We start from the raw sequence: 16,138 nt of genomic DNA, 5'->3' as shown, positions 1-16,138 counted from the left end.
GTGGTGTCATAGTGAACTGGAGAAGCTTACAGCCGGTGTTATATTTAATAGTTTATTAAATTGATTGATTAAAAATAAATGCCATATTGATGCATTAAGAGAAGTATGTCAAGTAACATCTCAAGTGAAGTAAAAGTGCAGCTGTGTGTAGATGACAGATCTAGGAGTACAAGAATCATGACAATTTCTGAATTAGCTGTGTGATGAGGTCAACTTTATTATTTTTTTTTTTTTTGGTTTTTTTTAAATACCCCAAAGCTTTTCCAATATTAATTTGGAAACAAAACAGTGTTATAAACATGATGTCTTAGGAATAGACAGTACACTGTAGTGGCCATGATAGTGAATTTGAAGCGTAACGGTTAACACCGACACCCATCACCCTGTATGTGTACAGGGTAGAGTGGAATTTGGGTGTGTCAAACATGCAATACCTCCGCGTTCTCTGGTACCGTGATAAACAAGAATGATTCTGATCATGTCTTTTAACCTGCCTCTGCTCCAACAGTAATAAATACTATTAGTAAAATGTATAAACATTTAAATAGCATATCGTGAATTTGATCTGTAAGTAAAGACTGAAAGTAATTTTATGGGTAAAATAGTGATTATAAGTTACTGTTGGAGTTTTGATTATGGGGATAATGGAAACAACTTCAATGCCATCTGGTTCTGTACCAGAGGACCGCAAAAAACAAAAGCTGTGTAGAGATAACAGGCTATAATTAAAACCGTGCAGATTTTAAAAATATCTTTGGCATTCTTATGACCTATAATGTCCAGTTCTTTTAAACACACTTTAGTAAGAAGAAACTACATGGAAGCACTTATAGTAAAAGAAAGTAAACACTCATGTTTGGTATATTAAAAACAAAAAAGGCACAAGTGTCCAAATGTGTAGAAAGTTAGAAGCAGAATTTCTAAAATTGAAGATAAGTTGATTTGTTTTTTGTCATATTTGTTTTAGCCCAGAATTTCACAATAAAGTGACCTTGAGATAGATGGTCAGATCATAATTTGTAATAAGGGGGAAATTTTAGCTTTTTACAGAAGCTCAATTTAATATTATAATAAACTAGCTGTATAAGCCCGTGCTGTAAAAAGCCCAGGGTCCTGAAATTTTTTAAATCATCAGAAAACGGTTTTGAAATTTAGAGATGTCAGGTAATTGAAAGGGCTACTCTGGGCGGCTCTCTCCTAGCTTTTACTGTGCTCGCGTGTTTGCCTCACTTGTGTATTAGCAGCGGAAGGAAAAGTAAAAGGGGTACCATTTTGCTGATGTGCTCGTCTTGTTTGCATAAGAGTTCTCTCTTTTCTCAGTGGTTTTACTTTGGCAACGGATCACTTTCTTCTTCCAACTCGTTAGCTTGGGGCCACCTTGCTGTCTTGAGCTTCATGCTGTTATAGCATTGCACTTCCGGGACAGACAGACGGACACACAACCACACACACGTGTAGACGTTTTTTATAAGACAACAACAACAACCCTCTTTGAATACACACTAGAATTACTAAAATGAAAGAATCTTTTGACTTGGTTAAAGATAAAAGAGCAGTTTCAATGATTCATTATAAAGCTATGTTGGCATGGGTATAAAGGAGCCCCAATAGCGTTTTTTTCACAAACTTGTGCTGTAATATGAGAGAGGGAAATCGGTTGTATAGCAAGATACTGGGTAGTTTTGAAGTTTGTAACATAAATAATTTTAACAAGCTGACAGTCCCCTTTGAGAATGTTGCATTTACGTTGCTATGGAAAAACTGGTTTGCGTTCAGCCTAGTAACGTCTCCTGACTCTCCAAATTCAGGTGCCCTCCTATCAAAAGCTTATGTGAATCCAGATGTAGAGCAGGATAGGATTATTTAGGCAGGTAATAAAATGTGGAAGCAATCTATTCTGAAAATTTTGTAGTTTGGCTGAAAACAGCTAAATAAAATGAGGCTTTTGAAGACACTAGATTTAAAAAAAAAAAAACAAAAAAAAACAAACAATGGAAACCGTTAAAGTGAGCAAGGAACATTGAGAAATGTTTATAAATGCCATCCAAGATGAGTCTAATGTTACAGCATCAAACAGATTAAGACCTAAATTATTCCAGTAATGGTATACAACCACAACCTCAAGGTGTAAAAACACTAGTTAGGGTTTAGTGATGGAGAACACAATTGGCTTTGGATATGTGTTGGTAAAAGCCATACATCAAAATTAGTTTTTCCCTTCACTTGGAAACTTAACAGTAAGATGGGTAATGGCAGCAGAGTAGTCAAATACCCACAGAAATGTTTATGTACGTGCATGAGATTATTGTAGTTGGCAAGCTAAGGCTGTGCTGCTTTTGTTAGGAGTGTGTGGCAGAAGAGCATCTAAAGAACAAGTCTGTGTGGTTCCACATTTCCTTAGAAGAAACGGATCATTTAAAATATGTAGTTTGTAAGCATTATAAGCCTTTCCATATTTGTTGTGAGACTTTCAAGTGCATCCCTTCTGCACCATCAGGATAAAAGCATTGGTCAGAGCACATCTACCTGTGGGAGCAAAGCTGGATTTGAAGAATCACTCCCTAAATAGCCAATCAAACCATTTATGGTTTTTGGTTTTGTCAATGAATAAACTATGTGTTCAGTGATGAACACAGTGAACTGTATTGTGTCTGTTAGAGCAGAATGCTGTATAAAATACAATGACATATCCATGGCGGTGATGCTAGTGGTTTCAGGACTTTGAGAGGGGGCAGCACAGTTTCAGATCTTAGTGTTTGATAAGGAACATTAAGCATATAAAAAGTTACAGTGAATAAAGTTTATGATAATGTATTTAAAAAAAAAAAGCTCTGTTTTGTCTTCTGCGGTGTTTTTGTCTGTGCTGCTTGCTGTATTCCCTTTGTGTTTGGCAGTCAAACACCTCCTTGCTAATGCCAGTATCATTTTGTTTGTATTTTTATTCTTATTGCGGCTGTGAAGTTGAAAAAAAGCTTTCTGGGCTAACAGCAACTATCCCTTTCCAACATGTCATTTGCTAATTGCTATAACCACTGACTGCGGTGCTCACGAGCTTCATCAGCTGCCAGAGTGGTATTGTGCCCACCAAAGTTCCCTAGGTATTAAAGGTAGTAAATAAACCAGCCCTGTGTAGTGTTTAAAAACAAAGTATGGCATTCATTGAGAGCATCACAATTTAATTAGCATAGTAGGGCCTTGTTATTTATGTGTGACACCTGTAGAGGGTGTAGCAGCCACTAAACCCGATACAGACGGACACAAGAGGCACACTTACAAAACTCACGCTTTTTATTTCTTGATCTCTGTCCTAGTACAGCTCCTTACACAGTGCTCCAATCTTCAAAAATTAACTGAGTCATTTTCTTCTCTATATTCTTTCTCTATTTCTCTTCTGTCACCCCTACTCCTCCCTTTGCAAGGCATGTCCTCCGACTTCCAGAATGGAGTGATGCGGCCCCTTTTATATTATATCTGGATGTGCTAGAGGGGCTCCCTGATGGTTTTTCTGCAGCACTTCCTGGTGCTGAGGTATCACTCATTGCATGGCTGCACTCGGGTCCTAATCTGGATCCTGGGTTGGTTTCTGGTGGGTGTGGCGATGCACTGTATCAGTGCGTGCTCCTAACCTCCGCCTCCTTCCTGGTGTGTTGGAAGTGCTGCAATCCATCCATGGCTCTGGAATCGTCCAAGCGCCCTCTTGTGTCCTTGGGGAGGTATTGCCTCTCTCCCAGTCTTCTCATCCTCCTGGCGTCCCGGCTGGCAAGCCCTAGGCATCTGCCACACTATCTCAAAGTGTTGTGTAAGCTTCAGAGTACTTTAAACATATTCACCACGCTTTTTGTACACTTTGTCCATTCATGTACGGTGTATGCAATCAGCAAAATGGAAGCTGCAATAAGTGTGCCACACCCCACTGCTCTTAATAGTTTCCATGAAGTCAGTCAGTCATTGTCCAACCCGCTATATCCTAACATAGGGTCACGGGGGTCGGGTGGAGCCAATCCCAGCCAGCACAGGGCGCAAGGCAGGAACGAACCCCAGGCAGGGTGCCAATCCACCGCAGGGCACACACCAAGCACACACTAGGCATAATTTAGGATTACTAGTGCACCTAACCTGCATGTCTTTGGCTTTAGGGGTTAAAGCTTTGGACTTCATACACTGAGGTTGTGTGTTCATACCCCACTACTGGCACCATGTGCAAGTCATTTAACCTGCGTATTGGAATAACAAAAGAAATGTAACCAATTGTATCTCAAATGTAGGCTGCTTTGGATAAAAGTGTCAGACAAATAAGTAATATTAAAATCCTGTGTTCCACAGGCTTACGTTGAGGCCTTGTTAAAGCTGCTGGCTGCTCGCAGAAGAGATTGGGCATTTTGGACTAATATGGGCAGTGAAGGCTAATGATTTGTCATTCACAGTTAAGTCAGCTTGTAGGTCTGTCTCTGGATTACTTTTTCTTGCAGGTATTTCTTTCTTCAAATATAAGTCGTCATTGTGCCTGAGGAGTACTGAAAAGAAAAAAATAACTTATTTTATTCCTTCTTCTCACACAAATATTCTGTAAACAATATGCAAATTGATGTAAATGAAACCTAATGTTTAGTTAAATGTTGTCTTAAGTGTCCGAATGGTGTAACCTTATTGTGAAAAATGTTAATGTAAATCGCTTTTTACACCCTGTAATAAGCAGCTTTATTATTCGCCAGGACCACAGTGAAACACGCACATAAACACAGGAACAAGCACAAGCCAAGCAAAGAACTATGATGTAAATCGGTTAATCAGTAAAAAATATAATAGTTAATAGATGATATTTTGAAATAAGTAATAAATTTAAACTAATACTTAAAACATCAGTAGTAACAAGTGTATGTGCTGAATATAAATAAGCTACTAGGAGCAGATCGGAGGGCTGGAGGGCCGCGCAGAGTTTAGACTGTATGGCCAAGAAGCAAAAGTTGTGGTAGAACTAGTATTGGATACCGCAGTACCTTCTGCCAGATGGAAGTGGGACAAAGAGCCCATAGAATGGTTTGGATTATCACATTGCAAAATACTTAGCTGATACAGCGCCTCATAAAAGTGCCTTTAATGGAGGGCAGAGAGGTCACAATGATCTGTTTTGCTGTGTGCATTACCCATGGTAGAAGGATAAGGTCCGAGACACTGCACTTCCCAAATCGGGTGATCTTGCAGTTGGTCAGAACACTCTTGATGATGCCCCTGTAGAATAGGTAGGCTTGTCTCCATTAGCCTCCAATGGAAGTGGAGTTGCTGCTGTGCCGTCTTGGCAATGATGGTTGTCTTAATTGACCAAATACAGTCAGCTGCCAGTTGCACACCAAGAAATTTGGTGCTCTTGACCAGTTCTACCGCAGTTCCTTCACGGCATCGGGGAGTGTAGGGGATGGACTTTCCTGAAGTCAACATTCATCTATTTTGTCTTATCTACATTAAGAGACCACTTGTTGTACTTGAACCAGTCCTCCATTTGTCATATATCTACTGTTATTTGATCCACAAACTTAATTATTCTGTTAGTGCTTTACTTGGCCATACAATCGTGTGAGGCAGCAGAGTAAACAGAAGTGGGTACACGGTCATGGGGGTACCAGTGCTCAATGTGATGGTATTGGAGAAGGTGTTCCTGACTTAACGCTTCTTTAATTGTTCATAAGTTGATGCTCTTGTCAGCCATTACTGTTCTGTTTTTTTTCGTATCTTTAGAGTCTTGCATGTGCATTTTTTGTGTATTTCACAGTTCTTCTAGGCCAGTTGATCTTAAACATCTGTAAATCTAAACAGCATTTGTATTTTGCTGAAATGTCCTGTTTCCCTAAATAAAGATACATGCAGTCCCTTGATAATGTTGTACTGCCTCTGCTCCTGTTTCTGGCATTAACTTGATTTCTTAAGTTTTTGTTGGATTATCAATATTTGTAACGGGGGTTTTTGTCCTGAGTGAAAGGTTTTGTGGAAGAAATCCACATATAGGCAGGTGACATTTATGTCGATGTAGGGGATACATTCTCAGTTATTATCCAGAGTATAGAGACCACAAACGTCACTGCACATCTGGCATTGGTGTTAGACTATCTCAGAACATTTGCTTTAGTTCTATGTGTCTGTGTAAGCGATATGCGTTTTTAATAAAAACACATTTGTAGTTAGTGGTTAACACAAAATCTGTCTGCTACTTTATTAGTTTGGTGCGAGGTCGTTTTAAGGCTTTGTAGGTTGTTATTAGAATTTTATATTTGATTCTGTAAGACACAGGGAGCCAGTGAAGGCGAAGCAGGATGGGTGTGATGTGCTCGCTACTGCTGGTCCGTGATAAAAGCATGGACAAGTTTCTCAGTGATAGAAAAGGAGAGGAAGGAGCGACAGTTGACAGATGTTTCTTAATTTGAACCATTCAGGAAAGTAATGCAACACCAGATACATAATTTGTTAAGTGCGTTGTTGCCCAAGATTAACATTTTAAAACTACTGGGTGAGATTCAGGACATGAAATGCAAGTTGATCTCTCTCACCTTTAGAACTGCATGCTGGGTTAGAGTGTCTGTTCAAAGTGTTGGTCACTAGGAGGCCAGCGTCATAGTTTCAGTGGGACTGTGACACAAATGTAAGCCAAACAAAGCATGTGAGACAAGTGGATGTGTTTTAGCTTAGCCATGACAGATGCTGGAGTAGATCAGTCTCATGATTGATTTGACATGTAATTAAAATGTAAAATAAGATGAAGCAAATCTGAGCATAAGTAGCTTAGGTTGGTTAATGTAATTATGGAGACACAGAGGACACCCTGCCACAGCAATGCAAATCATTCAGGCTGCCCTTATCTGCTAGGTTTGACCTTTTTAACTGTGTGCCGTACACCATACGCTCTGGATTCCTTGAAGTAAATAAAATGAACTCTGTGACCTCTCTTCCTTTTATGTTCGGGAGGTGGAGGGGCTCCTGCCAATCGGTGCCAGTCTGAGGCAGTAGATAACTGTGGCAAATGGGAGGCAGCATACCAGTGCACTCTGCGTGCTCATGAGTCCGGCCTGTAAATGTGAGACCTGCAGTCCACTCATTTCATTTTGTAAAATGACCTTGGGATTTGTGCAGCTTTAGTAATCTTTCTTTCTTATTCTTTTTTTTTTTTTTTTTTGTTTCTTTGTTCTGATGTAGATTAAGTAACTGTACTTTATTTTCTCTCTTGCCTTTGAGCTGCCTCAGCATGTGTCTGAGAAACCTGTTTTTGCTGCTGGGTCCTGTAGCCATCCTGTTGCTGCTTTAATGACGGCTGAGAGCAAAGTCATGCTGACTTTTTTGTGTTTCTGTCTTTCTGATTCTCGTACAGAGCAGACTGCAAACTTTTCCTTGTATGGCTGTGTAGTTGATTCTTGGATCTCTTCCTGTAAATGTTGGGATTTCTAGATTGGAGGAGGGCCTGCTTTGTCTGCTTGTTTTCTCCTCCTCCTGCCTCCAGCAGCTGATAAAAACATGAACGATGTGTTCTGGCCAAGAATGTAAATGCATGCTGACCTCATTCTGATGCTGTTTTAAGGTGAATCGGGGTCCATGACCAATTGATGCAGCACTCCCAAGTCACAGAAAACAATGAAGAGCTTTGGTCAATATAATTTTATGTTAAACAAGTTGCTCACTTTTGCTGATTTGTATTTTTCCATTAAGGTGACTGAAGTTGGAACTTCTGTAGACATGAAAATTTGCAAGTCTCTTCCCTAGGTTTTTGGTAATTGCATAAGTAATTGGCTAACCTTCAAACTGTGTCCAGCACCAAAACTGCTTAATCATTCACTGCACTGCCACTTTAACTCTGTAGGAAGACCGCACAGCCTACTTACTTTTGTTATTTAAGGCTTTAGTGAGTATTTTGAGTTGGGACACAAATGGCTCAGGAAATTTTGCAGTGTTTGGCACCTTTCAAAATGTGTACTACCTTGGAGAATGTTGTGTGAGGACGTTTGCTGTGGAGTTTCTTCACATAGAACTTGGGCTTGTTTTGACACAAGTTCCTCATGGCAGTAGCTCTGGAAGCTTTCGATATTCGGGTATGCATGTATATTTCCGTCATTGTAAAGGACATCATTACATAGAGATGAGCATGGCAACTGTCTTAAGGGTAACTAGGATGGAAAGTGATACCTACTTTACGATGACTGTGGAGTAAATGTTAGCAGCCACACTCCTGGTCATGTAATAACTTTCTCTCAGATCTGTATAATTCATTCAGTTCAGAGCCCAGCACCACATGGCACAAGGTAGACGCCAAGCTGAAGCAGGGCATCCTCCCACTTAATGCAGATTTTTCCTCCTCCTTGTTAGTGCCAACTACCTAAAGCCAGTTTCTGATTGTGTCTGTGGTGTTGTGAAAATATTGAATGTACATATGTTTTTCTGATGAATTTATGCCCATGTTTTGTCAACTCTCTTTTGATGGGGTGTTGTTCAACTGCTGAATGCACCTGCTCGACTGGTATTCTCAGTTCCACACATCACTCCCGCTGTGGTCTCTTCATTGGCTTCCTGTTGCTGTTCAAAACTCTCATCTTGACTTGAACTTCCCTGAATGGCTCTGCTTTTAAATATCTCCAGGCTTCAGTCACTCCATATGTCCCTTCGAGACGTTTTTCATTCTTCCTGTCTTCTGACCATTTTTCCACATGCCAGAGGTGTCAAGACTGGACAATGCTTCTATGTCCTTGCTAAAGAGCTGGAATAATTTCCCTTTGACTATTAGAACTTAATTTTACTCATGATTAGACATCTTTTAAAAACACAACTTTTCGTTAAATGTTGTGGAACTGCTTAAATTTTGTTCTACATAAGAGCTGCTCTTGTACTGACAGAGTTTTAGATAGTAATTTTTGTGTTGGTCTTCTTGCTGGTATAATAGTAGTTTAGTAGTACAACTACTCCTTTACCTTGATTTTTATCTTGTTCTCTGGTGCTTTAGATGCTTATACCTTCAAATCATTCTTGTATGTATTATAGCTGGCTTTCTAAGTCACTTTGGATGAAGGTGTCTGCTAAGTAAATGAATAACAATGGAAGTGTTAAGTGGCCTCTGTTTAGACTTGAGTTGATGCTCTGAGGGTAGGAACGTTCTACAATGAATCTTTTCACTTAAGTCACATTCTTGTAAAGAGTTACCTTGTGGTCTGACTTAAGATGGCGGTTTTGGCAGCCACCTGATCATATACTTTATATTGCACAAGCCTAGATTTATGTTATTAATTTGGCTGTTCTTTGTTTGGCAGAGGGAGCTTTAACCTGTTGTATTGGACTCCTTCACATGGTTGTGCAAACCAGAATGAAGCAGCCCAGTGCATACAAAAAAATGAGCACGGGGTGTGTTTTTGTTTTTGTTTCTTTGCAGTGTTGTTACTTTGTTCAGATGCTGCTTTTTGTGCTGTCGTGGTCTAAATTTCTTTGATTCCCTTTGTTTTTATGTAGTGGTCTTGGGCTTAGATAACTTGCACAGATTAACAAATAAAACACTGCAGTGACTCACCCCAAAGTAATTCTCTAAAGAAATAATTTGGGGGCATGTAAACGTCCTAGCAGGACTGATTCAAAAAGAAAAATGCAGTGAGAGCCTATAATTTCTTACTGTTGTCAAAATATTTTGGTTACTATAATGCAAATGCAATTGTTTATTTTTGAAAAACAGACGGTATAACAGGAATTGAGGCAAGTATTTCACTTTGAATGCATAGCTTTACGTTCGAGGCCTGAGTGCAGCACTGCTGTGGCTCAGGTTTACTTGATGGGCTCTCGGAGTCCTAGTGATTGTGCAGGCTCAACGTGGTCAGGTGGCCTGTAGTAGAGTAGTTTCAGTGCAGTGCATGGAGGAGCTGCAGGGATATCATGCAAAAAGACTCCTTGCAGTATCACTTGTGATGTAAGTGCCACTTGAAACTAGGATATACAACGTCGGTGCCAGTCTCTGTTTTATAGAAACTGAGCCGGCGGGGGGTCCATAAGTGTTATACCAGTGGAGGTATGTAATGTAAATATTATAATGATTACTTCAGTGGTATATACCAAATACCATTAGCCAAAAGAAATTACACACATAAAATACACTTCTGTCATAAGCAGGGAAGCATGCATTTTGTCAGCAGCAGTGAATAAATACCACAGATGGATGAAGGCTGATTTAGGTAGGGAAGACGGATGTTTTGAGGTAAGGCAGTGATAATCGCCAGTCATGGCCCAGAAGAGTGGCAGTGTGTTAGGTTGATTAGCACAATCAAGTATTGTGTGCACATGACAATAAGGACCCCATAAATCAAATAAGCTCTGGTATAGATGTGTAAATGCAGGAGAGGAGAAGATGAGTGGGAAAGTCTCAGTATTCTGTAGATGTACAGACCGACAGAAACTTGTTGATTTGGTCAGCTGGTATAACTCAAGAGTACAGCATGTCATGTCTTTGATGGCATTCTATTAAGTCTTGTAACAACTATGTGAGGTTTAAATGGCCAGAGTTGTAGTAAATCATCATCAAAAGGAAATAAACAAAAAAATAAGTAAAAGATGTTTAATTGCCATTGTCAGAAATTAGACAGTTTTTGGTATGTATGAACTTTTAAACATGAACCTTGTGAAATTGGCATGTTAAAGGTGCTCCCTTCTAGTGTTCTATTTAATTATTTATTATTTTAAGTTAACTGTCTGAACCCTCATATTTCATTGGATGACGATCCTAATTGACAGAAGTTTATTCCTCCTTTTCTTGTATAACAATGTATTTTCCACAATCAACTTCAAATTGAATTTACCGACCCCAAGGACTAGTCTGTAACACTCCTTATCCGATGTTTGTGATTAGTGTTGCCTGCTTCGTTATGACGGTGTAGTTTATTCAGTCTAGATTTTCTGGTAAATGAAGAATCTACATTTAGTGTTTGATGTTCAAGTGGCAAAGGTCAGTAGTATGGGGAGTCACGGGCCATGCTGATTTAAAGCCCCTTGTGTATAGGAGATGGTTTATTAGCAACATTTTACCAGTCCCCCACTGAAACACATGAATACCCCAGTTCACCCCTTCAATTGCTTAGACATTTGTTACCTTTACGGCAGAGTGAAAAATCTGGGCAGCCCAAAGTCTGTACATTGGAGACTGATATTTAATATTTAGGTAAGTGTGCCTCTTGTAAAAATGCTACTTTTGACCTTATGTCCATAAGATGTCGGACCTCCTTTTTTCTGTTAATTTTGTGATTGATGTCTTTTGACATTTTAGGCTACAAAAATATGAGTGATCAATATCATAACAGTTTTTTTTAGTGAACTTTTCAAGATAGAAAGAGTGTAATGATCAATTACCACCGTAGGATCTTGGGACCTCTTCATTACTGACCCATTGTTTAGACCGAAAGAGAAGGATAAAGAATGTCAGTGGCTGTATAGTAGGTGGTAGGTAAGTAACTTCCAGTTTGTAGTGTCTGACCAACTGTCTGTTGGAGAGCACATCAGTCCAAAGTCAAAAAATGTGAGAAATTAGCGAACTTTGTAGAGAGCGATCAGCTTAAAGTACAGTTGCATGGTGTACTGGTACTGAAAAGGAAAATAGGGGGATAAATAAGCTATTTTTAAAAAAAAAAAAAAAAAGTACCATAAGTAATTGGTAGTTGTGTGCTTAGCCTTATATTCACACAATCGCAACTCCCACCACGCCAAACACCGTTTGAATGTATACATTTTATATTTCTTTATAAACGCATTGGAGACTATTAGGGGAGTACATGAGGCTCCTTGTAGAGTTTTGGAAAGTGTGCCGTAGCATGAAGGTGTGTAATTGTGTTGGAGGTTGAGGGAAGGAGGCTGCAGTGCAACCTGGGTACTGGTACCAGTGCTGAGGTCTGAAAGATGGCATCAATACTAAAGTCAAAATTGTAGCACTGATCTGTCACTAGCATGGAAGTTGTTTGAGGGACTAAAAGGTTGAGGTGAAGAAGAGGTGGTGTGAGATCTACCCTGATCCATTTCAGGAAGACTGTGCTCCAGTTTGTGGCTATAATAGTAGTAGTAGTAGTAGTAGTGGTGTGAGAAAATATAATTTTAAGGTAACACAGCATTCATTATAAAGAAGCAGTGTAAAGGGTTAATGTCATAAACCTGTTTAAGCATATCAGGAAATCGGATAAAGCTCAAGTGAACAACAAAGATGTAATAAGCAAAATGTACTAAATGATGACTAAGAAATCGGCAGAGATCCTATAAACAACAAGAATGGACAATTGTGACATACACAGAAATTTCAAGGGTGATGACTAAATCCAAAGGATATGAGAAGAATAAGAATGTAATGAAACAGACTTTTATTTTTAATGAGTAAATGTATGCATTGATTGATTGATAGTTTATAACGTGAACCTCTACACTCTGTTTGATCACTCTGACCATGATCTGATGAGTGCTCCCTCTTCAGTATGTTGCTACAAGAGTAATAAGTGACGCAGATGGACAACTTTTTCTCCTGTCTCATTACTGACTCAGGAGGTTTTTTATCAGACTTGTCATGTTAAGAGGATACGTTTCTTTCTTTACTTAAGAAGTCAATTTCTACCAGCACCTTATTATTCACTTGTGCTTTTTAGTTAAACTAATAAGGTATAATATTAAACTGCTTCATAGGAAATGGATGTTAAAGTGGTTGGGGACTTTTTGGTTCTGTGTCCTCCTCATCACCTTTCCCTTTTTTGCTTAATGGATGTGCTGCTTTTAATAAATCTACGTCTGTCTTGGCGTTCTGCTGGTTTGTTGAGTCATCAGGGAGCGTTTTTGGATCACACAGCATTTTAGTGTAGTTGTCCACACATTTATTTTCCAGCTTGCCTTTTCCATTGTTTTTTGAGTCAAGTTTTGAGTAATCGACTAAGGGCTCTGGAGTAGGGATGGGCATTTTGAAATTTGGATTTGGATTTCCTGCTGCTTGTGTTGCTCAAGAGCAAAGGTCTGATTTGTATCCCTCACTTGCTGGCCCTTCAGTGATGGCTTTCAGACAGATGCAGTGTGTCTTGTCCGTTGCTTGCTTTGTAAACAAAAAGGTGGTGGTACACGTACGTTTAAGCTACTGTTAAGGTATATAGAGGCCAAAAGTCTTGGCACAATAGGTTTTATTTATTTGGTGAAACACATTTAAAATTTGAAACCATATTGTATACTATTGTGATTAACAGTTTAAATTCCCAAAATCAATGAATATCAACCACAAGTCTATAACAACCTCTACATGTTACAATGAACTTCTGTAGTCACACAAAACAATCAGGGCTTAATTGGATTGAGTTTTAAATGCAGTCTTCCTAATTTGTTCTATGCTTTGAGTGTCAATGGCTAATAATCGATCTCTTAACAGCCATGAGTTGAAGGGTTTGAAGTGAGTGGTGGACCAACCAGTTGTTTGAAGATAAATTCAAAGACTGTGCTTGTCATATAAAACATATATAAACATGTGTGTAAGGCATCGTTTTACCATTTACGAAAAATTTCCAAACTTCGCCCCCTATTAACCATCCCAGATGCAGAGAAACTTGTCCATGCCTTTATCTCCTCAAGGCTGGACTACTGCAATGGACTTTTTGCGGGAATTCATACCAAAGACATACAAAAGCTTCAATATATCCAAAATAGTGCTGCAAGAATCCTACTAAGAGTAAGGAAATTTGAACATATTACTCCCATCCTCAAATCACTTCATTGGCTCCCTGTTTCCTTCCGGATTGAGTACAAAATTCTTCTACTGACCCACAGATGTATCTACGGCCAGGCACCTTCTTACCTTCAGGATTTGATTCACTTAAAAACTTCCAATCGGATTCTCAGATCATCTGGCAGCATGCAGCTTCATACTCCCCTTACTAAGCTCCGTACTATGGGGGGTCGAGCTTTTTGCTCTGCTGCACCACAGCTCTGGAATCAGCTCCCTGTTGAACTGAGAAATACACAAAACCTGGACATTTTTAAAGCAAATTTGAAGACTTTTTTATTTAGGAAAGCATATAATTGCTGTGATTGTTGATTTAATCTAGTCTTTTAAACTTAAAAATTTTGTGGTTATTGCTTTTGTTGTAGCACTTTGAGATCTTATCAATGAAAAGTGCGTTACAAATAAAATCTATTATTATTATTATTATTATTGTCAATAACGAGGCTCTCATTGGAGAGATCATTTGTGAAAATCCACGTTTGTACTCCCTTGATAAAACTGGACTACAACTAAGAGCATGCAATAGAAGCTGCAATTTTTCAGACTGTTTTTCGGTGAGGTGCTGATGGAATCTGTGTATTCAGATCCCACATTGATTTTTCACTGGGTCTTCACAGCAATGCGGTGTGCTGTACTGCACAGTCTAAACGATGGTCAGGCACCTCTTTCAAAGATGACTTGCAGAACCTGGGACACTGAAGGCTTTTCCTGCATGTACCTCAGGAGAGGATGAGAAACCAAGCACTTCATCTCTGAGCAGCTTTGACTAGTCTTGTGAAGGCCACCTTCCCAAAGGCTTATCAGCATTACAAAGATGAAATGGGGAAAAAAGGGTTGAAAAAACATTCTTGTTGACGTTAGCAAAATAATACATAAATAATGCAGATAACTCCAGTGGTTATTTATGTAATGTGATGCATGCTTTAGTTGTGTGTCCAGACCCTTTTCTCTTGCCCCCGACAACTATCCCTGTGTCATTCTTAAGGTGGCTCAGTTCAGGGATGTTGTCCATTTGTAAACTTAGCAGTTGGGTAACAAGATTTGCCTGCCGACATAACTTAATAGCACAGGCAAATTATTTTGTTTTAAAATTATGTAGTTTGTTTTAAAAGTCTTCAAAATTATTCACATTGTAATTTATTTTATTTTTTTTGTAGGTGTGGCTGACGGCGTCGGTGGTTGGAGAGATTATGGCGTCGACCCTTCTCAGTTCTCAGGGACGCTTATGCGAACATGTGAGCGGCTGGTCAAAGAGGGCCGATTTGTGCCAAGCAATCCAGTGGGGATCCTCACAACTAGCTATTATGAATTACTCCAAAACAAAGTTCCTTTGTTAGGTAAGAGAAAATTGGGGTCTCTTTGGAAGTGAGGTTATTAAGGAGTTAATGTACAAAATGGTTGAAAAATGAATCTCCTCTGGTGCAGAGCTGTGTGGCAATGACTTTTATGTGTTTGTCTGCTCAGCGTGACTGAGCAGTGACTCACCGACAGTAGGGTGGGGTGCTTTTTTTGGTGGGGATTTTCAATACTGTGTTCCTTTTAAGAAGTACATCAGATTTAGGGAGGAAAATATGCCATCCCTTGGGCATTTTGTGTGAGTGATACCGGATTACTGTGTAAATGTTACAGAAATGTAACTTGGGGCCTGTTGTTGCACTTAGTAGTTATTAAGCCGCCCATGTAGCAGAAAATGTGAATTATTTCAGGGAAAGACTTAACCGAACATCTTGACTGTTATATAAAGGGGGGAAAAAACTGTTTGTTCTTATCACTTCTAAGAAATGTGCACAATGAATGGATTGTGTTGACAAAAAAACTGTGGTGCAGCTTTAAGTAAGCCATTAATGCCATCTTGATCATTTGCTGTAGATTTTTCACATTTTCACTAAATGTGTCATACTTTTACTGTTTAGCAGGACAATACTAAATTGTAGGCTCACTTGCAGATATGTAACAAAAGTGAAAATGGAGATGTGAACTTTGAGTGCAAGCAGCCGTATTCTGATTTAATGGTTTACTCGGGTTTTCAAAGTGCTAACAGCTGAAGATATCCTAACTAGACAGCATTCTTTGGCGGCTTTATTTGTTTAATTTTCTGAACTTTGTGATTGCCAAGCAAGACTGCTCAGGATGTCCCGTACGAAATCAAATCTGCATCGTGATCTGGCTGAGCTAGAGGCCTCTCAACAGACTGCTGAGGAGTTCTGGGGAAACAGCACCAGTAATGAGCTGGCCATCCATCATAAAGGTCATGGTTATTTTAAAAAGCGGCACTTATTTTAGAGTTACATGTTTACATGGTAGTACTCTGGGTATACGAGGACATTAGGAGAGCACACTTAGGTTTAATTTTAAAGCCTGGCCAAGTTCTCCTTGGTTTTATTTTGTTGTTGTATCCAA

At 39.2% G+C, this 16,138-nt stretch overlaps 1 protein-coding gene across 1 annotated transcript in view; it reads left to right on the top strand.

Annotated features, from left to right (window-relative positions):
* The window catches only part of LOC120540958 (protein phosphatase PTC7 homolog), a 39,972-nt gene that overhangs the window by 10,270 nt on the left and 13,564 nt on the right, over positions 1-16,138 (top strand). Inside the window, exon 2 of the mRNA XM_039772161.1 lies at positions 14,896-15,075. Coding sequence (XP_039628095.1) covers positions 14,896-15,075 — 180 coding nt within the window. The remainder of the gene's footprint in view (positions 1-14,895; positions 15,076-16,138) is intronic.

This window comes from Polypterus senegalus, chromosome 12 (genome assembly GCF_016835505.1).
Source record: "Polypterus senegalus isolate Bchr_013 chromosome 12, ASM1683550v1, whole genome shotgun sequence".
In the NCBI taxonomy this organism is placed as follows: domain Eukaryota; kingdom Metazoa; phylum Chordata; class Cladistia; order Polypteriformes; family Polypteridae; genus Polypterus; species Polypterus senegalus.
The sequence above is the reverse complement of the archived record's forward strand: the minus strand, read 5'-3'. Positions and strand labels throughout refer to the sequence as shown.